Source organism: Buteo buteo, chromosome 7 (assembly GCF_964188355.1).
Source record: "Buteo buteo chromosome 7, bButBut1.hap1.1, whole genome shotgun sequence".
NCBI classification, from domain to species: Eukaryota; Metazoa; Chordata; class Aves; order Accipitriformes; family Accipitridae; genus Buteo; species Buteo buteo.
In genome coordinates, this window is record NC_134177.1 from 4508679 (window position 1) to 4531156 (window position 22478).

Sequence of the window (22478 nt, forward strand, 5' to 3'; positions counted from 1 at the left end):
CTTGAATCCACTTAATGTGTGTTGTCATTTTCTGAGATGAGACTTTGCTCTTCTTTCAAGTCTGTTGACTAAAACTGAGCAAAAATGTAGCATGCCATCACTGCCTTCAAGGGAGCAGAATTAGGCCTCCAGTCCATACCCACACAAGGGTTTGTTCCAAGCGCGTTCCACTTCTTCCACTAGCTCGAACAGGCTTCCAGTTGTGGCGTAGCTACGCTTGCCCAAATAAAACAGAATTTTTTCAAGAATTGGGAAAAAAAGATGTATTTCCACTCACATCAGCATTACGCAGTATTGAAAAATAGCGTATTTTTGTACAAAGAGCTGTTGTTAGTATGAAGAAGTAGTGAAACTACACATTGGGTGAATTTCCTCCACATTTCTCCCATGGAACCAACTGCATTGTACTGTATAACCCATACATAAATTAAACTGTGAGACTCAGTTACAAGGAAGTCAGATTTAGAACCAAGTCTTGGAAAAGTCAGAAAACAGGAATATGCGATGCGTTGCAGCCTGATTTCCAAGTGTACATAAATCCAAGTTGTAAAAGCAAATGCTTTTGGAAGAAGTGCAGTTCTGGAACAAGTTCCCACCTAAGTGGCTGGAGCATTGCCAGAAGTCACACTCTTTGGCTGAGTGATGTAGCTAAGCAATGAACTTCCAAACTTCGGGCCAAATTCTACACATTTTTTTTTTTCACGAGAACATTTCTGTTGCGCCTAAAACCAATTCATCATGTCTTATTCCTGCGAACAGTTCACGTGAAGTAGGTGCCTGAACAAAGGAGAAGTAGCACAGCGCTCGTGAGCGGCTGCTGGCACGCGTTAGTGCTTCCCAAAGGTGGAACGCTGCGTATTGGCATTTTGTAGAGACCTCTCTGTCCTGCTGCTGTAAAACTTTACAGCAGAGAACACAAGTTGAACATAACTGCACGTTTCTAGCTTAAAACCAAATCAGCTGTGATGACGTGCTCAAAAGTGGTTTTGTCTGGAAAGGTCTCTGACAAAACCTTGAGCTACCACAGCTTAACTCATGTCCACTGAGTCACGTAATAAGTGACCTGTCTGGAGCGTTCACCTAACTGGAGCAGTAGGGGTCCCAGCTTGCTGCGACAGACGTTTAGATGTGGATCGCTTTCCAGAAGTCAGATTATTATTCATACCATAAAATTTAACATCTTTCTCTCACTATCGATACAGTCAAGAGATCCATGAAGCAATTTCCAAGTCTCAGCCAAATCTTCTAACCCAGGTAGAATATGATGGTGACATCAATGACAATAACCAGGAATTACGAAAGAGCACCGGTAATTGAGCACCTTTATTACCCTTTCTATTTTCCTGTATGCAGTCATTACTGGCTATGACTGGGACTTACCTGGCCTTTTTTTCTTTTCCACCTGTAGGAAGAATTGCAATATAATCAATGAGTGAATAACACAAACAAGTGATGAAAGATTTACTGCCAGGTTCTGAGCACTGCCACAAGCTGAACTGCTGAGACCGACACCAGCTACCTGTTGTACGATAATGAAATAAGCTAAAAACATACTTATTTATTTAAAATAGTATCCCATCAAACAGCTCCAGTGTAAATGCAGATCATTTGACTTTATTTGATTCCTTCCCAATATTATTAATGCTACCAATAATACTGCTGATAATGATATAACTATCGTTAATACTCCCTATTAATTCAGAGTAACCCAGCTCGAAGCATGTAAGGAGTCACCCGCCACAGATCAGAGATGATGGATCCACTTTTGCTTCCTGCAGTGGAAAGTAATGCTGCCACCCACTCGGCCTCAGCTCAGCACAATGAAATAGCAAAACAGAAGTCATCATAACACACATTAGATATCACAGTTAAATATTGTCAACACTTCCAGAGCGAATCATCCCCAAATGATTCCAGTACACAAGGAAGAGGAAGTTTCCTACACAAGGAAAGAAAAATAACTCAACGTAAGCCAAAAATTATCTCTTTTAATACAAAATTCCATTCTCATAGAACAAATGTATTTCCACTGAATAAATAGATTTCCTCACCGTTCGGGGGTGAGATTACTACCTATAGTTATGTTGAAATTCTCTTGCCTTTCTGCAGTTTAATTAAAATATAAACATTATTTGCAACTGGCTTTACTATATTTGGATACAAGTATGAACACTTGGGGGTTTGATGACATTGCCAAATGTATACAGCACCACTCTCACTAGGGGTTGTACTTTAACCTGATTCATATAGCTCCACGCATTACTTGCATGTAGTCTTATCAATGTGATTATTACGGTTATCATAAGAAGGATCTGGCCTTTGCACTCTGATGTTTGTTATTTTTAACACGTGCATGCTCTTCTACTATCCATTAGGAAAACCCAGATGAACAAACCCCAACGACTTAGAGCTGAAGGCAGTAGTAATACAACACTATCGACTCAACAGAGGGATCTGGGAACTTCAAATATTTTTACCAATAATACAGAGCCGATGCTAGAGTTACAGACATTTGGAGCCGTCCCTCCATCTCAAAACACATACAGCTACCACCAAGGCTCAGGAAATTACTTCTGTGGCACCCAGATGCCTCTCCAAGACGGACAGACAAAAAAAGCCTGCAAGAAGCCAAAGCTATAAATAGCGACACTGGGGGTGAAAACAAGTATTCATGGGTTTAATCTCCATTAAATGCATCGTGCTGGGTGAAATCAGGTTGTTCCCCAAGAGGAGTGAAGGGAGGAAGGAAGAAGGAAGGAAGGAAGAAGGAAGGAAGGGAGGAAGAAAGGGAGGAAGGGAGGAAGAAAGGAAGGAAGGGAGGAAGGAAAGAAGGAAGGAAGGAAGGGAGGGAGGAAGGAAGGAAGAAAGGAAGGAAGGATAGCTGGGTCTGAGGTGACACCACACTATGTGCTCCAACAGCCTCTGTCCCACTCCGGGAGGGTGACAGAGGTCCTTAGTCCCCTAACAACAACCAGAAGAGATGCCCCGGGGGGGGGGGGGGGGGGGGGGAAACACCTTTTTCACGCAGTGGGGGGGGGGGAATGATCGCAGTTCACCTGGATAAGCGACCGCTACCGCTGTTCCGTTAAGACAAATGCTATTTCTCGATAAATTTGCTATTTCAGTATAAAACTCTGTATCCGAAGGTCTTTAAGGTAGTGCCTGGGCGGCCCAGGTTCCCGGCTACGGGCTCTCCCCGCCCCGCCTGCCCCGCTATAAGGCGCCCGGGGAGTACATTCAGCGGGGCGGGCGGGGGTCGGGAACCGGGAAGCGGGAAGCGGGAAGCGGGAAGCGGGAAGCGGGAAGCGGGAAGCGGGAGCGGGGCCGGGGGCGGCCGGGACTCCCCGCCGCGCCGCCGGGGGCCAGCGCTGGAGCTACGGCGCCACCTGGCGGCCGCGCCGGAGCGCCGCTGGCAGCCGGTCCCGCCGGCCGGGGCGGGGCGGTGCGGGGCGGTGCGGGACCAAGATACCAACCGGGACCTGCCCGGGAAGGGAAATCCGATCGTCTTTGGTCTCGCTCCGGTTTCAGCGGGGAGCAAAAGGCCGCGCCGGGGCAGCGGGAGCGGCGGCGCGCCGCTGAAACCGTCGGGATCCTTTTTCCGGATGGCTTCGCCCCTTTTTTTCCAAAAATTGCGCCGCGGCCGCCTTGTCCCCCATCCCGGCCCCCGCTCCGACCGCTGGCTCGGCGGTGACCGCCGCTGCGAAGGCGAGAAAGGGCCGCAGCGATGCCTCCCTCCTCCGCTACCAGCAGGCAGAAGAAGCAGCGCTCCTGCAAGAAACGCCACTCGAGGACGCGGTCTTAATTTTGCTGCCTATTTTTAAATACACGGGAACCGTCATAAGTACAGTGCAACGTGGGAATACAGATTGTAAATCGGATTTTTTAAAAGTCTCGGGTGGTATCTTGGCAAGAGAAGCCGTACAGGGTTTTTCTCTGTTAACATCACAGTGCATTGAACTGTTATTAATAAAATAGCTTTCAAGGTTAAGGTGGGGGAAGGAAATCTCAGTAGGGGGAAGCTGAAGTTTCAGGTTCAAGCTTTGTATTCCTATATATATATATATGGGTATATATATATATATATATGCATTTTTTTCAAAACGTTTTATTAGGAAAGCTATACCAGACGCATCACTGTACAATGATTAAACATTACCTTTACAATTTATATTCACTTGAAATTACAGAATAAATATATGCACATTGTTGTACCTGTGTGTGTGTGTGTGTGCGTGTGCGTGTGTATGAGAGAAAACATTAAAAATGCTTCCTACAAAGCTGTTAGTGATAGGTGCCCAGTAGCCTTTTTTTTTTTTTTTTTTCCTGTATATTTGCACGTTGCTTTTATTAGGAAAGTGCAGATGTCCTCCAAAAAAACCCCATGGCGTCATGACGAAGTGTCACTGAGCATCCCCTAGGTGTGTGCGCCACGTGGTTACATCTTTTGGGCTGCTCGGCTCCGGGTGGCTTTCCTCCCCCCCCACCCCCCACCCCCATTCCGGCCCAGGGGGCTTCTTTCCCCTTCCGCGGCCAGCGGGACCCCCCCGCTCCCGCGCTGCGCGGCCGCGGGGGCTGCGCGGAAGGGCCGGGCTGGCGGCGGGGGTGGCGGTGGGGGTGAGGGTGAGTGTGCGTGCGAGGGAGGGAGAGAAACCGGAGTAGAGACATTCGAGCAAGACCCTCCCCTCCCTTCCCTCTTGCAGTTTTCCAGGCATGCAGCAAACTGCGCTCGTTTGCTTCTTTGCATTTTTTTTTTTTTTAAATAAATGTACAGAATCTGTGCCATGATGGGCAAGAAGAAAGCAAGCCACAAAATGCCATCTTCCCTCCCCCTCCCCTCCAAGGGAAAATATAAAGGAAGTTTACTGCAACGGAAAAGAAAAAAAACCAAAAAAACCAAACCAAACAAACCAACCAACCAACGACAACAACAACAAAACAATAAAGAAAACAAATGAAAAAGGAAAAAAAAAAAGAAAAAAGAGTGAGAGACACACATAGGATTTACTCAATCAGGATCAATACAAAGATCCCCGATAATAATAATAATAATAATATACCTTAGACATGGCACAGTCAAAGTCTCAGTTTCAGTATAAAAAATAATGATTGATTAACATCTGCTGGCAAAAGTCTGCGAAGGCACTTCGTCGATTAATGATCTGAGAACGGCCCTTCCCCGCAGCGCGCACATCTGGCGGGGGAGAGCACACAGCTGTATCCTCTACTCGCATGCGGCGGTGCCGGGGCTGGGCGGCGGGGGGGGGGGGGGGGGGCGGCGGTCAGAACCGGTACGTGGTCTTCTCCAGGACTTCGAGGTAATCCGGCTTGGTTTGGAGTTTGGCCCTTAACTCGAGGTATTCGCTTGTGGGGGTTTGGTGGTCTGAGAAGCCCTTGCCGGCCGCGAAGAGCAGGGTTTCTTTGAGCCTGGCGTCCTGCTGGAGGTCCGGGTATTGCATGCCAGGGGGGTGGACGTGCAGTTCCTTCAGCTTGGGCACCGTGCCGTACAGGCAGTCCACGAAGCCCACGGCGCAGGGCGGCGGGCGGTCGCGGTCCCGCGGGGGGCCTCCCCCCGCCGCCGCCGCCGTTCCCCCGAGCCCCCCGCCGCCTCCGCCCGCCGCCAGCCCTCCGCCCGCGGGGTGCTGGGGATGGACGGCGACGATGGTGTTGAGCTGCGAGCTGGACACGGCCAGGCTCCACTCCTGCTCCTTCTCCAGCAAAGTGCGGTAGTTGGTACCCGGCTCCTGCGCGACGGCGTGGGGACCGAAGCGCTCGCCGCCGCCCCGCAGCAGCTCGGCCGCCTCCCCGCCGCCTCCTCCTCCTCCTCCTCCGCCACCCCCCGCCGCCTCCTCCTCCTCCTCCTCCTCCTCCCGCGGCTTGTAGATGGGGTTGTTGCACATCTGGGTCACCGGGTGCGGGATGTAGTCGTAGACGTGGCCCGCCGGGGGCGCCTTCTCCGGGGAGCGCTCCCCGCCGCCGCCGCCGCCGCCCCCGCCGCCGCCGCCGCCTCCCTCCTCGAAGAGCCGCGGGCAGCGGAGCGGCACGCCGCCCAGGTCGGCCGGTTCCCCCCGCGGAGCTCGGAAAGGCAGCTTGCGGCGGCGGCGGCGCAGGACGAAAGCGAAGAGGCCGGCGGCCAGCAAGACGGCGGAGAAAAAGAGGACGAGGAGGCTGAGGATGAGGACGGAGAGGGGGACGGCGGCGGGCGGCGGCAGCTCGTAGGCGGCGGCGCCGGTGGCGGCGGGATGAGGAGGAGGAGGAGGAGGCGGAGGAGGAGGAGGAGGCCGGGCGGCGGCGGCGGCCGGGGGAGAGGCGGCGGGGCGGAGGGCGGCGGGGCAGAGGGCGGCCAGCTCCAGGGAGCGGAGGTCGCGGCGGGCCAAGCGGTCGGGGCTGGCGCAGAGCACCTCGCCCACCACGCTGACGGAGCTGAGGGCCTCCAGCCACTGCTTCAGAGGCACCAGGTCGCAGGTGCAGTCCCAAGGGTTGAGCTTCAGGTCGATCTGGACGATGGCGTGGAGGTGCTCCAGCACCCCGGCCACCGGCAGAGCCAAGAAGTGGTTGTTGCGGAGGTTGAGGCGGGCCAGGGAGGTGCCGGCGAAGGCGTCGGTGGGCAGGGTGCGGAGCAGGTTGTCGTTGAGGAAGAGGAGCTTCAGGTTGGGCATGAGGCTGAAGGCCGCCGGCTGGATTTCCCTGATCAGGTTGTACTCGAAGTACAGGTAGTGCAGACTCTGCAGGCCCCGGAACATGCCCGGGGTGAGCCGCTCGATGTCGTTGCCATTCAGGTAGAGGCTCTTGAGATTGGGCAGGTTGATGAAAGCCCCGTCCTGCACGTAGGAGATCCGGTTGTTGCCCAGGTGTAAGAGATCCAAGGAGGAAAAATTCCAGAAATCGGAGCGGTAGATTTTCTGGATCAAATTCCCGCTCAGGTACAGCTTCTTGGCGTTCAAGGGCCTGGGCAGGAGCTCGGAGATGTTGTGAAACCCTCGCTCCTTGCAGTTGACCGTCAGGCCCAGGTCGTTGATGTGCAAACTGCAAGAGCAGCCGGTGGGGCAGATGATGGGGATGGGGGGCCGGGTCTGGTAGGCAGCCACGGGCGGCTGGTTGGGCCCGGGGTACAGGCCGCGGGGCGTCGGGGGAGGCCGGGGCGCCCTGGGCTGCTTGGTGGGCTTGGGCTGCTTGTTGGACGTTTTGTACTCAACAGAGGAAGCGGTGAAATGGAAGGAGGACAGCATGGAGGAAGGCTTCGTAGGCCACGCGTTCTCCTTGCTGGACGACAGCTGCGGGATGCCCAGGCTGGCTTCCACCTCCGAGTCGGACAGCATGGGGCAGAGCTTGCTTCTTTTGATCTCCCGCAGGTCCTTCCCGTGGAAGTGGAAGGGGGTCTCGCAGGTGATGTCCCCCACCAGGGCGGTGTAGGGGATGCGCTCCAGCCAGCTCTTCAGCTGCACGATCTCACACGTGCAGTTCCACGGGTTCTCCTCCAGCTGGATCTCCATCAGGCTCCTGCCAATATGGTCCAACATCCCGCGGTACGAAAGGACTTTGAGCCGGTTCCCGCGCAAGTCCAAGTGGGTTAAGGACACGGACTTAAATAAGTTGGTGGGAAGCATGGGGATAAGATTGTCATTTAGGATAAGGACCCTCAATTTACTCAGGTTTCGAAACGCCCCGCTTTCAATCCGTTTAATGACATTGTAATCTGCCTGCAGATATTCCAGACTTTCCAAACCCAGGAAAGTGTCGTTTCTGAAAATGTCCAATTTGTTTTCGTGCAAATACAACCTCTTCAGAACTCGGAGCCCGTTAAAAGCCCCCGTCTGAATGTCCTGCAGGGCATTGTTCCCAAGGTTAATAGACACAGCATTGTTCAAGTGAAGAAAACTGTTGGTGTACAATTTCCTCATGGAATTCCTCTGCAGGTAAAGTTTAAAAGGTCTCGACCACGACTCTGTTATCTGACTAATATTTATAAATCCCTTGTTGTCGCAATGTATATGGAAAAGGCTCTCCTTCACTTCACAGTAACATGGATCAAAGCAGGGCTCATCGAGTTCCTCCGAGTCCTCTATCAAGGGAATTGGTGTAGTCCATGCTAGAGCAATTGTGCTTAGAAGAATTATCCACAACATCCTCCCTTTATGAAGCGTCTCTGCCGTGGAAGGCTTCATCGTTTGTCGGTGTTTACAAAACTGCAACGGGAAGAAAAATGCAGATTTCAGTCTTTCTGTCCCGCCCCGCTCCTTTTACTAAACCCCTACCTGCTAGACTCGGGTTAGGCTCCTGGAAAGTTCAGCAATTGTTGGCCAGACGTCCACAACCGACTCTAGGGGGGTCGGGTGGGCGAGCCTTGCCCTGATTTGCACTTAAGAGATGGTAGAAGGTTTAATCACGCGATACCAGCCGCCCTTCTCCCCCCCCTTTGGTAAATGCCACCTATAAAGAGGATGGCACATGCAGCCCCACACAGCAACACGAGCACACAGCTCCGAACGTGTTGCGTCTTTGCGTGTTTTCCACCGTAGGACCGGTGTTGAGAACCACACGGCTTTCACGCTCGCTTGCAATTTTAGCTTTGTAGCCATCGTAGCCCGCATTGGCTACAGGGGGAAATACCAGTGGGTAGATTTCTCCAGTGTCGCACTACATCTTTCATACATGCAAACTCCCAAAGTTATTGAATCTCGGTCCTTGGATCTCTCTCCCTCCCGGCCCAATATATGCCATACGTAAGTTCGAAGGAATGTGCAAGGTTTGCTGATGTCCCTGGCAGAACGGTTCCCTTCAGAAATCCCCACAGCATCTTTAAAACGGTAAACGGTTAACAACCCTGAGGTAAAAGAAAATCTTCCCCTTTCAAATGCGCCGATGAATTAATGCAACTGGTATATTATCAGATAAATACATACCACATATTAGTCATTTTAGCTGATTAAAGCATTTAGAGATGATTAATCTTTCTAAAGCACATGCCCATGCGATCAGCAGATCTAAAGGGAAGTGACAGCTGAAGAGGCACCTAGGATGGAAACGCTCAGCCTGCCTCGGATTAGGGTATTTTGCGCCCCCAGGACCAAGCAGGAGACCCGGTTAAAAAGCTGAAAGTGGAAGAAAAAATACCTTGACACTTACCAGCCGATAAATTATCTATCCTACTATATAGGTTTCCGAATGAAGACACCATTCTTCTCCAATCAGGTGAAAATAACACTGTACTAATGAGATGCAGCTCCTTCAACATATGGTTTCACCCTTCCTTTCACCAGAGATTTTAAATGTACGGGCACAGAGAAATGCTAAGGATGGTAATAATAACGGCGGTGATGCAGCCTTCCTTGAATCACTGAAATGCCCATTAGAATTATTCGGAGCGATCGTTGCTTTTAGTCTGAATCTTTCAATAGAAAAGGTCCTTTTTGCCTTCCTCGTGTAAGAACTAGAAAATTTTGCCCCCCATCCGCAAACTTAAGAGCAGAAAGATGCATTTAGGGGAGAGAAATGCCAGAGGAACAGAAATCCTGAGGATCAACTTGCAAATGAAACCCTCCCCTGTGGGAAAGAGGAGATGGTTGAAAGCATGAAAAGAGAAATACCCTCTGCAATTAAAACCAGCATCTAATTGGGAAGAAGGGAGAGAGATGAGAGCTATATTGCAGTATCAGTCTCTCTGTCTCCTTTACAAAATATTAGCCACTTAAGTTCTTTCTCTTCTGCAAGGGCTGTAATAAAAAATAAAAAAATAAATAAAGAGGATTATTATATCTTCTTTTTGGAAGAGGGGGTGTCTTTGACCCTAGGCGGAAACAAAAGGGATCCAGAAAGGTTGTACTTACCGGTTTCCAGGAGAGATTTTAGCACATCGTTACCAAAAAAAAAAAAGAGGGGAAGGGGGAAAAAAAGGCTCGAGTTTAAAGATTGCTGGTTTCTCTCTGTCTCTCCCTCTCTGTGTGTCTCTCTCTCCCTCTCTCTCTACTCCTGCTGAAGCTGAGGCAAAAGGAAAAAAAAAAAAAAAAGGAAAAAAAAAAAAAAAGAAGCAAGCCTGAGACGTGCTGGGAATGCAATGAGCCCCTCAATGATCTTCTTTAGGATGCAGAGCTGCTGTTTGGCACACTCAATGGAGGAGGGAGGAGAGGGGCTGCTGCAGGCTCCAGCACCGCCGCCGCCTTCTCCGGGCACCGGCAGCGCGGAGCGGGAGGGCTGGGGCGCGGCGGAGGATCTCGGGCTCCTCTCCTTCCCCGGGTCCGTGTGTGTGTGCGTGTCCGTGTGTGCGTGTCCGTGTCCGTGCGTGTGTGTGTGCCGTGGTGTTGTTGCCCTGGATCAGGCTTTTCCACGTCATGAAAATGAGCTTCAAGAAGGGGAACAAATGAAGGGGGCGCGCTTGGCACCGGGTCGGGGGCGCGCATTTGGGAAGCCCTGACTATACATTTTTTTTTTTTTCCCTCCCCTGCCTTTTTTAATTTTTTTTTTTTTTTTCCAAAGAGGGAAGGAGGGGGCTGGTTGGCGGAGAGGAAGGGAAGTGGGAAACGAGCGGATGGGGGAGGAAAAAAAACCCAAGAAGAAGCAGAGAGGAAAAAGCCGCCGGGATGGGTCCCAATTTGCACCCCCCCCCCTTTCTAAACAAAACCCCCAAAAAGACCAAAAAAAAAAAAAAAAAGCCCAACTCTGGAGGAAATCAAAGATGCTCTGACCGCAAGCTCCAGCCGAGCTGCCGGGGCTTGCGGCGGAGAGCAGCCCGGTGGGCCCGGAGAGGGACACCGGTGTCCCGGCCCGGCCACCCCGGCTCCCCCCCTCCGCGCACCCCTGCGCTCCCGGCAGCTCTTCCTCCTCCTCCCCGTCCTCCTCTCCCTCGGTTTCTCCTTCTTCCCTCCTGTCCCGGTGCCGTCGCCGCGGCTCCAGCCTCTCCGCCTTTTCCAGGATCCCAGCAGCCTCCCTCCCGCCGGGGAGGCAAAGCCAAAAAAAAAAAAAAACCACCCCCCAAAAAAAACCTCGGGGGAAAACACCCGGCACCTTTCGCATCCTTCCAACCCCGGCGCGGCCGCTACCGCGGAATGTACGCGGAGGCGGAGGACCAGCGCCGCCGGCCGGTATCTGCCCGCCCCGGGAGCCGCAGGCAGGTAACGGGGGGTGCGCGGGGGTGGGAAAATCCGCGGAGGGAGGCTTGCGCGGGTTCGCCCGTGGCTGAAAGTTGGCGAGCAAGATGCGCCGAGGCCGGGGGGGGGGGGTCGGTCGGGGAAGGAGGTGACCCTCGCCATGCCTTTTGCATCTCCCCCCCCTCCGTGTCCGCACCCACCCGCGGGCGCGCGTCCACGCGTATCTCCACGCACGGCGGGGCCGAAAGGCTGCGCGCCCCGCGGGAACCCCCGCGTAATTCCCCCGGGAGGGGCGGGTTACCCCCCCCCCCGCCCGCCCCCCCCCCGCTCCCGGTTTTCGCCTTAAATCCAAACTCCCCCTTCCCAACACGCCCGGGGGGAAGTCGGCCGGGAGGAGACTTAACTGGAACCGCGGCTCGGTAGGAAAAAGTTGACGGGCAAAGCTGCAGGTGCGGGAAGGGAGAGCCCGGGGGGTCCGCGGTCTTTTGCCCCCCCGACGGAGCTCTCCGCGGGCAGGGGCGCTGCCTCCGCGCCCGCGGACCTGCACCATCTTTCCCAGCCTGCGAAGCTCTTCTTCAGCGGTGCAATATGGACGCACCCCGCTCCCTCCTTAATTAAATTGCTGCATCATTCATTTTTTTTTTTTTCTGACGCGGGAGGAAGATGGGGTACCAGCAGGCAACATGCACCTGACACCCCCCCTTTAAAAAAAAAAAGAAAAAAAAAGAGATGAGGCGGAGAAAAAGGGCGAAAGGGGAAATCACGACAGTTTGTTCTGGTAACAAGCTCGCCCAGCGGCTTTAGCATCAACTCGGAGAAACGACCTAGGCACACTCCCCCTCCCCGCCCTTGCACCCTGATGTGGTTTTTTTGGGGGGGGGTGAGGTGCCCCCCACCCCGATGCTGGGCCGGGCGGCAGCGGCCGGTGCTGCGCTCCGGGCGGGCAGGGCTGGATGCTGATGTGCCGGGCGGGGATTGAGGGAGGGGAGAAGGGAGGGCTGCAGCCATCCTGCCCTGACCTTGCATTGCCGCTTCCCCCGGCCGGCAACTTTCCGAAATGCCACCGAATAAGGCTCGTCATCCTTTTCAGGGCTTCTGCCTTCAAGTTTTGCAGATGGGCTGGAAAAGGGAGGGGGGTGTGAGGGGGGGGGGGGGATGGCCCTTGAATGCAAATCAGCCAGCGCTGCAGGGCTCCTCGGGGATGGCAGCGTCCCCGCCGAGTCCCCCGGCTCGCAGGCAGGGCTGGCTGCAGGTCCCAAGGACATCCCGCCGGTTCCCGGCCGGGCCCTGGGGCGGCTGTGCTGCCCCGCACTCCCTCGCCTCCTGCTCGGCTGTCACCCGGGGCAGTCCCCGCGGGATGCCCTCGGAAGAAGGGGAGGGGAGCGGAGGGGAGTGGATATCGGCCCTCACCTCCCGCTGGCATCCCTTCTGCGTCCTACAGGTTCGCAGAGGGATGAGGAGGAAGATCTGAGCTCGCCCTGGGTTGAGAGACCTGGGTCCCCTTGTCGCGTCCCCCCCTCCCCACGCCGGGAGACAGAAACCGCCGTGGGCCATTCCCCCACATCTCCCTCCAGCCCCAGCAGCTCCCAGCCTTGCTGTCTCTGCTCGTTTTGTCGACACAAACCTGCTGAGAACGAGATCAGCGTGAGTGTGATCGGCAGGAGCTCTGGCTAAGGGTACGGTGGACTGATGTAACCAAGATTAGGACACCGCTCGGTTATTAATAACAATTATTAGGATTGGAAAGCGAGCTATTTCCTTGCAAAAGCCTGTCCTGGAGCTGGGGAGTTGGTGAAGATGCGTGTCATCTGGGTGGGAGGCTGGCAGGTGCCCTCCTGGCTGCCTCTTTCCAGCCTCACTTGTAATTACTGAAACGCACCTTTTCCCTCCAGACAGCCTTGTGAAAATAAGGGAGAGAGAAGCCACGGATAACTTTTGTGACAAATTAGAAAAGGACACTCGAACAATTATTGTACCTTTCCTAAAGTATCATTACAGCATTACATTTCCACTGGAGGCGACCATTCCCCCCACTGCAGTCATTGCAACGCAGTCATTTAATGCTTCATTCAGTCTGCAGTGCAAACCAGCCCCTTCGCTTTCTAATAGAAGTGGCAACGGTTGAGAGAAAGAGGGAGTTTTCTACCAAAGCTCACCCTGCCTGTCCAGAAAGAAATATTCTGATCTTTAATAGTCTCTTCTGTCTCGAGCAATCTATGGTAAGGGCAAAAGCAATAAATAGCGCAAGGGCAAGGGAAACTCTCTTGTAATTATTATAGATGGGAGCTGCTTCCTGGCTCTCTCTATTTTGTTAAAGCTAGAGAGTAGTTCAGAGGTTCTGGATCCGAGCGTTGAAAGATTTTAGAGACAGCCAGCGCCTGGGCTCCAGCTGCTTTTCTGCCTAAAAGCCCCGGCAAAGCCGGCTCCTGCCGTGCGCTCGCACCCAGCTCGCCGCACGCCGGCGGCAAGGCAAGGGCATCGCCTCGAGCTGCCATTTATCGGGGCAGGTGAACATGCGGGAACCCAAGCGTGGGAGGGGGAGCAGAGAGGCACGAGCGAGACTGCGATGCTGATTAATCCGTGACGCAAAGCCCACATGTGCTCGTTTGGGAGAGCTGCCAGCCGGGTGCTCCGGGGAGAGATGCTTGCGTGCTCCCCGTCGGGGTACAGGGCAAGGCCCCGCGGCTCGGAGACGGCTTCCCGCGGGGCACCCGGCCTTTGGGGGGCCTCGTCCATGGAACATGGAAACCCGCGGATTAGGAAGAAAAGGCTGGAACGCTGGGCTGTGGAAAATACAGAGCTGTAACTCTCCAGCATGCAGAGAGCGGTCCTGGGCAGAAACATTCATAGCTGCAAAGGCTGCAAGAGGCCAGCGCCTGATAACGCCATCGGTCTGCCTGGGCTGGGTTCAAAGTTGAGCCTCATGGAGCAAGGGCTTAAAATTCCTTCACTGGTCTGGTGACCCCTCTTGTGTCCCCAAGAGATTTCCATTTATCTGGTGTGTTCAGAAAAATATTTAAAATTGAGATCCCCCCCCCCCTTCCTTTTATTTTTTAAAAGAACATTTCAAATATTCCTGAGAAATTTTAGTGATTTAGTGTAGTTGATAGAGGAAAATCAGAATAGAGAATCTTCTCTGCATAGCAGTTAGTGAAACAGTTTACGAAGCTTAACTTTTCTTTTTCCCTCTCTGTTACCTAGTTCATTTACCAGACAGACAGAGAAACAAAATTACCAGGTGGAATTTACCTACAGTCCTTCTTTGGAAGAGAATATTCCCGTTAAGATCTATGTCGCATTGTGCCAGCACTGTTTCAGGGACCACGACCTCTCTTGCTATTACATCAACGATTCAGAATGATTTCAAGGGGACCCGAACTCAATGCAGAGGGCTGTCCTGTCCCCCTCGAGTCAATGCGAAGGTTTCATTGCCAGCTGGAGGATCCCATTTGGATGGTGAGAACTTGGGCCAAGGTTCAGTCCTTCTTTTGACTTCCAGGGTTGCTGCAGGAGGCCCTCAGGTACCTTCAGCCTGTTACTGGTTGATCAGCTGAAGGCTGGTATCCTTTCCTGCATACAGTCCTGGTATTTGACACACCATGTATAAGTACAGGCACAGATTATTTGAACTGCATAAGCATTGGTGAATACACATGAAATGGAGGAAAAGTAAGAATTTGAAACCGGGCTTCTCCAGCTGGAATCCTTTGGCCTGGAGAGCTTCTTATGTCAAACTGATGCTCCTGGCCACGATTTTTACTGTTAGTCACCTCATTATCAGTTATAATTTATCCTATGGAATACCTGTTGATTATTCCCGGGGCAGTTATATCGACTATAACTGACGCATGATTTTTAGATGAAGTTAAGAAATAACAATGCATCAAATTATATTGTCGTGGACTGGTTCTAATGTAAAGGTCCTCAGCTACTTTAAACTGGAAAGGACACTGAAGCTGTACAGAAACCCGAGCCGTGCCCTCAGTAACAAGCTATATGTAATTGGTTTTTACTCATGGGATTTTTTCAGTAGAGAAGTTTTGCCCAGTATTTGATGATATGTGTAAATATTAAAAAGAAAAGAGGAAAGAACTAATGGATAGTATTAAAATAGAACAGCAAATACCAGCAAATCATAAGTGCAGTATTTTTAATGGATTGTTATTAAAAATAAAAGAGAAAAGTAGGCAAAATAAAAGGGAGTTTTTAATGGACAAAACTGACAGTTCAGTTATCCTCACCGATTCCTGACATTTCGAGATCAGTTTTTTATCTAATGATTCAACAGCCTTAAATATTTCCTTCTAGTAAATCAGGCACAGCTATAGCTTTTTTCCCACCTCAGGCACGTAAGCCTGCATTTTTTTCTAAATGTGCTGGTATTTATTATAGCCAGTGTCAAAAAACTTCGCACTCCACTTATATACGAGCTTCTCTTTGGCCTTTATTAGAATGATATACAGCCATGGTTAGGCATGCACAACTTCCTTTGACAGCAGCCAGAATTTCATGCGTGGATCAAAGGTAGAATAATTCCCTTAGGGTGATCTCTTCCCATCCAAACTACAGAGTTATGAGCTCTGCTCCAGTGCAGAGAGGGGCTTCTTCAGCTCTTCCCATACTTCACATAGGCAATTCTGCAGCCATACAGCCACATCCTCCTTCCTGACAACGTACTGCATCTTTTTTAAGCTGGTTTTTTTCAGTGGAGAGACTTATTTCTACCTGGGAGCAGAAGTACAGGTTTTGATGTCCTAAATGAGGCTGAACATGGACCACGCAAAGGAAGAACATGGACTTGGAACTGTGTTTTCTAAATCTCTGCATCCATCGCCCAAAGCCCCCAGGGGCAGCACACAGACCTCCAGATGATAACTGCTTCGTTGCTCCCATAAGAAAAAGCTTAGATAATGCAAAACCACTGTTTGAATTCTCTTAGCTGAAACACTTGTTGCAGAATGATGGTTATGGTTTATTTTCACACATACGCTCTCTGCATATAAACCTTTTCTTTTGCAATTTCTAGTTTGCTTCGCTTAGTTTTCTTTTCACGTTGTGGGCTAATCTTACATACATCCTGGTTCCTTTATTTTGCCTGGGCACACGAAAATGGAGATTACCCTACAGCACAGACTGTAAGCAAAAGCATGGATTTTCAGGGCATCTGGATTTAGAGTTGCCAGAATTAGAAACATGAGCCCGACGAGATCATGCTAGGGCAATTCCCCAGTACTGGGCCATAAAGCCAATCAATTTAAAATGTAATAGAAGGCACTATTGCTGCACTGAATTCTGTGCGAAGGAAGGCACTTACTGCTCATTTGGAAAGAAAAGCTCATATTCTAAATTGCTTTTTAGATCGGTCTTGATCCTACTTTTAGTGATGTCAACGGTGACACTTCCGTCCAGTCCAGTGGTGCCAGAATTTTCCGTTTACTGTTAACTACTTCTCCTCTTCCCCCTCTCCTCCCTTTCCTAAGGTCCCTGTCAGCACCGCTACTTGCAGTTCCTCTCTGAGGACAGTTAAGACGTAGAGATAGACCTTATCATCCAGCTCAGAGGCAGCAAGATGGATAGTCATTTTAATCTCTTAGAAAAAGTAGTTCAACAGTCATGGAAGAGATGGTGAGAATGATGTCTTCTCTGCTCTTGCAAGTCTTGTCCTCCTTTTCGCTGCTGATGACACAAGTCTTACAGTAGCCCCTAGTTATGAATAAGAGGTGATCTTTCATCCTAAATGGGCTCAGCTACGAAGTTCAAAATGAGATGACTCATTCCGATTTCAGTTACCTGTAATGGAAGTTGTGGACTAATGTATGTCTGTAAAAATGGCCAAAGAGAATTTGGTCTTAAACTTGTGGATCTTTCCTAGCATGTAATACTGTTAATACTTGGGTTTCTAGTGCATGATGCATTAACACATTAGCATGCACTTAAGATATTATTTTTATTATGCTAAAATTATTAAATGGCGAGAGACAGAATCAGCTAAAGTACCTGAGCGTGTCTTCCTCAGCCTTCGGCTCCAAACTGACCTCTGGAGAAGTGTTATTCTCCAGCTTTCCCACCAGCCGGGGAAGGAGGCAGCTGGCCTTCTGACTTAGGCAATGGAAATCGGCATTAAAAATTGAGTCGTGTGGCTATGCCTTCCATGCAGTAGAGCCCCATTTCCTTGTCTAGTGTCATTTTGCACAAGAGGGAAAAGCTGAGGAAAACAGCTGCTTTTCATTTTTCAACCACCGAGATAGGTCTTTTTGCTATTTTACATAATACTGAATTTCTTTTCCAGGGAACAGTGGGAACCACCATTTTTGATCACTACATCCAGTTAGTCATTATATGTAGATGTATGAGTAGGATCAGAGGTCTAGAAAGTAAGACCTGTGAGGAAAGAGTAAATTAGGACTGGTCTAAACAGAAGAGTAGGAGGAACATGGTCATACTTTTGAATTATACAAAAATATGCTGAAAAATAAAGGGAATACTTTGCTGTCTACAAATAGCATCAGAGAGAGAACAAGAAGTTGGCCTTAATTTGTAGCTAGACAGATTTATACGAAATATTAGGAAGATGTTTCTGATGGTGAGGATGGCAAAGACTGGCTAAGGAGGTTGTAGAGCCTCTGGCATAAGAGGCCTGTAAAAAGGCAGGTGAGGTTCTGTGTCAGGAATGTCAGAGGGCAATTCCTGTGGCCCAGAGATGGATTAGGTGATCCCCTGAGCATCCTCCAAGCCCTACATTTCTGTGATTGTTCGTGTTGAGGGACAACTGTTTGTGATCCTATACTACACCCTTTAAAATATATATCTCCTCATTAAATACAGTAGGAAAATTTAATAAAAAACAGTTTTGGAACCAGATTCCAATAGAAACAATGACATAAAAAAATGAATGTGAAAGAACTGAAGGTTTTTAGCCTGATAGGATATGCATGGCTAAGTCATATTCTAAGCATATCCAAGCTCTGAACTCTTGCAATTGCCTAAAATCATAATCCTGAAAGTATATATATATGTATACAAACACACACATGCACGCAAACCTACACTGTTGGATGATTTTACGTATCTTTAGTTTTTCAAGGTTCTTGTGTTTAGGGTTTTTATTTTCTATTCATTTTCTTTCTTTCTGTACCATTCATCTACCTCCAGTTGGTTAGCTAGCTAGAAATATCAGCTTCACAGGTAGTCACCTTCCAGAAACTGGAATTTTAGGAAAAATCTCACTATAAGGAGATTTACAAAAAGCTCTGAGCATTGGGATTCCTGAATATAGATGAAAATCTTAGTGTAAAAAGGAGAGTACCATGTTGTAATGTAAAATCCGTAACAATACTCAGCATTTGTTAACCAGTTTTATAGTCCTAAATGTTAGAAGTTTCCAAGAGTGCAAGGAAGGCTTCCTTTTAGCTGTTGATTTAACTAGGCTTAAAATCCAATGAATAAATTGTACATAGTTCATCAGCTTGTGGGGTGCACAGTGCCTACACACCAAATAATAAGCTACACAACCCACTGTGAACAGTTTATGGCCATAAGACTGCAGGAACACCACTGTGGAACTGTCAAAATAAAACATGTAATGGACTCATAAATGAAATGAACGGATATTGGTTTAAAATCAAGCCCATAAATATGTGTCACACCTGTCCTCTGGGTGGTCAGCAGCAATCAAGCTGTTATATTCTGAACGTATTTTCAAGCTGATGCTGTCTGATTTGTCCTTCCTTCCTTGCTGAGCGATATCAAGGAATAAAGTGAAAGACCTAAGTGATACAGTGCCATTGCAAAGGCTGCAGCCAAGGTGACGTTAATATATCAAGCTAAATATACAACGGACCCATGAAAATTCGAGGCTAATTACGTTTTACGGTGTTAACCCTTCTAGAAAAAAAAAAAATAAATCAATGAAAGTATGTTTACAGCAACTGTTTTCACCACCCAGCAAGCTTTTGCACTTTCCCACAGAGGTTACTGTGAATGTGGAAATAGTCTAACATAAGGATTAATAATAATAATAATAATAATTTACACCATGGGATTGCCAAGGATTCCCTCCATGCAAGGTACTGTACAAAGAACGATACACATAAAAGCTTCTGACCAGTGACCGATGTACGTGAATCTACTTGTGAATATTCCTTTTCATACTTACAGCTCTGTCTCAGTGCATAATAAATCCAGCTAAACTCTTAGTATAGTTCTCCCAAAGGCTGCTAATTTTAACAGGTGGTTTTCATTATTTTTCTAAATAAGACATAAAGGAAGATCCAACATTTGATGTCTCTCTACAAAAGGTCCCAAATAATCCTCTAACTGGTTTCAGGGGTGTATCCCATCCTGCTAACCAGGCACTTCTTTCAGCAGCTGCTTAGGGGACTCCACCAGCTTAGGGACTTTTTGTGCTTTTTAGTGCAAAATCTTTTTGTTTGTTTTCTTGCTTATTTAGTTTTTACAGATAGTAATACTAAGTTGTTAAATTGCACTGTTTAAAGTGTCATTTTATATTTTTGCCATTTAAGTCATCTGGAGAGAATCTATTCCTGCTGAAGCCATTTGGGGCCAGCCTTACATAAATGCTATTGAAGAGTCCCTCAAACTTTAACGGTTTTCCAACTTAAATACACAAGCCAGACAAGGCCCTTTGTAACTCCCTGCCAGAGCGGTTTTACTGCCAAACTGCATCACTGCCACATGCCTGTTACTCCTGACCTGTAGTGCACACAGGTCCTACCAGGGCCAACACTGGACACAGGCAATTGCCCAACACACACAGGTAGCAAAACGGCTCCATTCCTGGCTCTCCTTGCTCTGCGGCATCTTGAAAAATCTGATTTTTGCTGCTGATGTAAGCTATCTAAGCAAGTGGAGAGCGCAGGGACAGGGGAGAGATGCCCTAGGTGTATCTCATCAGCCCAGAGCAGCGGGAGCCACCGCGAGTGGCAGAGCCGCACGTCTCCCTTTGGGCTTCAGACCTCCCATCCCTTTCCACCGCTTCTCCCCGCAATCATGGGCCTGTCACTTTTGCTCCTTGTGTTGACAGGTGTTGCTAAAAATTACCCTGTAGATGTTAAAGTCTTCAGGTTGTCAAAGGGACATCATCCATATTGTCCAGGTAGAGACTGATTATTTTTTTTTTTTAAATATATGACTAAAACATACTGTACTGTTAAACTGGATTAAAACATGAAAGCAGCAGAATGGCAAAACTGACAAAAAAACCTATGAAAAGACATGTATTGTCTGATTTTCTGGTGTGCAATGCAGATGAAAACGGCAACATTTTTTTCAAACCATTTGCATATCTGTAAATGACTGCAAGGCAGGGTAGAAGGAGGCCAGCTGGATTCAATTAAAGAGAAAGGTAAAAGGCTTTTGCTTCTGATTTTCATTTTACAGTGTAGAGCAGGGCCACATTTTGAATTTCTTTACAGACTTTTTAAAAATTAGTAAAGATCTCAGCAACACATCCCAAGTGTAGAAGTGCATGCTAAACAGAATTATATAAAAAAATATGTCTATTTTTACAGTAATAATTAATGTTTTGTCTTGTGCAGTTTTCCGAATGATCCACATAAAGCACATTTTAGGGCAAGCTGCTTAGCGAGATTTCAGGGAACACTAATCCACATGACTTTCGCTGACAACCTAAACACAATGTCACGTGAAAGCCTTAACACGGCAACCCCCCCCTAAGCCCATCTGCAACGGCGGCACGGTCCTGAGCCGCAAAGCTCTCAGACGGGTGATACCCCAGTGCAGGATGCTTTATTTATTGAGGTTAGATGCGGGGTTTTGGCTATGCCAGAATTATTTCTATTATTTCTATTATTTCCAGGAGAAGAAATTGGGGCGCCAGGTTAGCGGCAGAGCTGCCTCCCAGCCCAGGATGAGACAGGGGGCAAGTAGGTATCTTCAAAGCAAACCTCTTTCTCTCCATGATTTTCACCTACCATAGCATCATAGCATCATCATCATCATCATCATCATCACAAATAACAACAATAATAACAACAGTAACAACCTTTCACTAGTTCTTCCTAAGTCTTGATCATTATTATATGCATCTTTCCAAACTTTTTTTTGCCCTTTGCTTTGCACTTGAAGTTGCAGCAACTCCCAGTTGAGCTGAGGCAATGCCACAGCATAATTTCTGCCATACATGCACATACACAGCAAGGCAAGGGTGATACAGGACACAAACCTACAGGAGTAGGTGGACAATAAATAACTGTTACTTCTTTATAGCCACTCGTACCTTACAGAGGTCTCCAATTTGTCCTCACTCTGAATTACTGGCCTTTGCTGATGAGCATAATCCTATGAGTAGTTATTCACAGACATAGTTCTTTTGTACCAGGTGCAACATGAAGGTTAGTTAGACATAGGTCTGATTGCCTTCCTGCTCCCATCACTTGAGGCATGCCCTTATTTTTCCACGCAGAGCCAAGGTTTAGACAAGCCTTTAGCACGGTAGCGGATTTCCCAGGTACACAGGTGACTGCTAAATTGCCCTAAAGTTAGAGAGAGAAAGGGAGAGCCAAGTAAGTAGAGCAGCAAATTCTCCAGGTTAAGATGACAGTCGGGTTAAGATGACAGACATTGTTCCCCCTCCTACTTAGTCAGCTATATTTATTTTTTCAGTGGATTTTCTCCTTTTCTGAGTCTCACTGTACCCTGCAATGTCAGGGAAATGTGTTAGGAAAGCTCTGCTACCCAGGGAAGGGCACAGTCTTAAAACTTGTGCACAGGGAGGAAAACAGATAGGAATATCTGGAGCTTATAGACAGCTGAATATTAACCTATATGAATTTAAAGGAGGGTTGGAGAGAGACTCTCGACTGTCTGACAGTTGTATGTCACTCCGGGGATAAAGACTACTTCCACTTCAAGTTTGTAGCACAGGTATTCCTGGCAACAAAAGCGACATCTCTCGACACTTTGGGGGTAGTAATGGTTTCGAGTTGCTCACATGCTCCCAGTGAAGTCTATTGGTGGTTATTTCAGTCCAACACAACTTCATAACCTCATCTTACATTATCACATTTTGTAGAAACATCAAGACATCACATTGCAACAAATTTGCCTTGCAACTGACAGTGTCAAAATGATCGGTACCTAGGAAGGGAGGCGTTAGAAGTGTGTATTTCCATCCTGTCTTCAGCAGATTATAGCACGTTTTAAAGTTACTGCGATACTTACAGGATTAGAAGAGAAAGGAAGGTTTCCAGCCCCCCCAGCCCCTCTTGTGTAACCCTGGGGACCAAACTAGAGCACTGGCCACTTCTTGTTTAAGGGCTGTTTCAGTCTAAGGCTCCTGGAAGTCCATATGCTAAAATACACATTTGTTCTTACTTTCTTCCATGAAGGTAACCTCACTCTGACAGAAAGCAGTCC

General features: G+C 48.9%; 1 protein-coding gene across 1 annotated transcript; it reads right to left on the minus strand.

Annotated features, from left to right (window-relative positions):
• Window positions 1–5151: 5151 nt before the first annotated feature.
• Window positions 5152–9287, minus strand: SLITRK3 (SLIT and NTRK like family member 3). The gene has a single exon (XM_075031340.1). It carries the CDS (start codon window positions 8160–8162, stop codon window positions 5280–5282), a length of 2883 nt encoding a protein of 960 aa, XP_074887441.1. The 5' UTR covers window positions 8163–9287; the 3' UTR covers window positions 5152–5279.
• Window positions 9288–22478: the final 13191 nt, after the last annotated feature.

Coding starts and splice junctions, on each gene's coding strand:
- SLITRK3 (XM_075031340.1), bottom strand. CDS start 8,162: ATGAAGCCTTCCACGGCAGAGACGCTTCATAAAGGGAGGATGTTGTGG.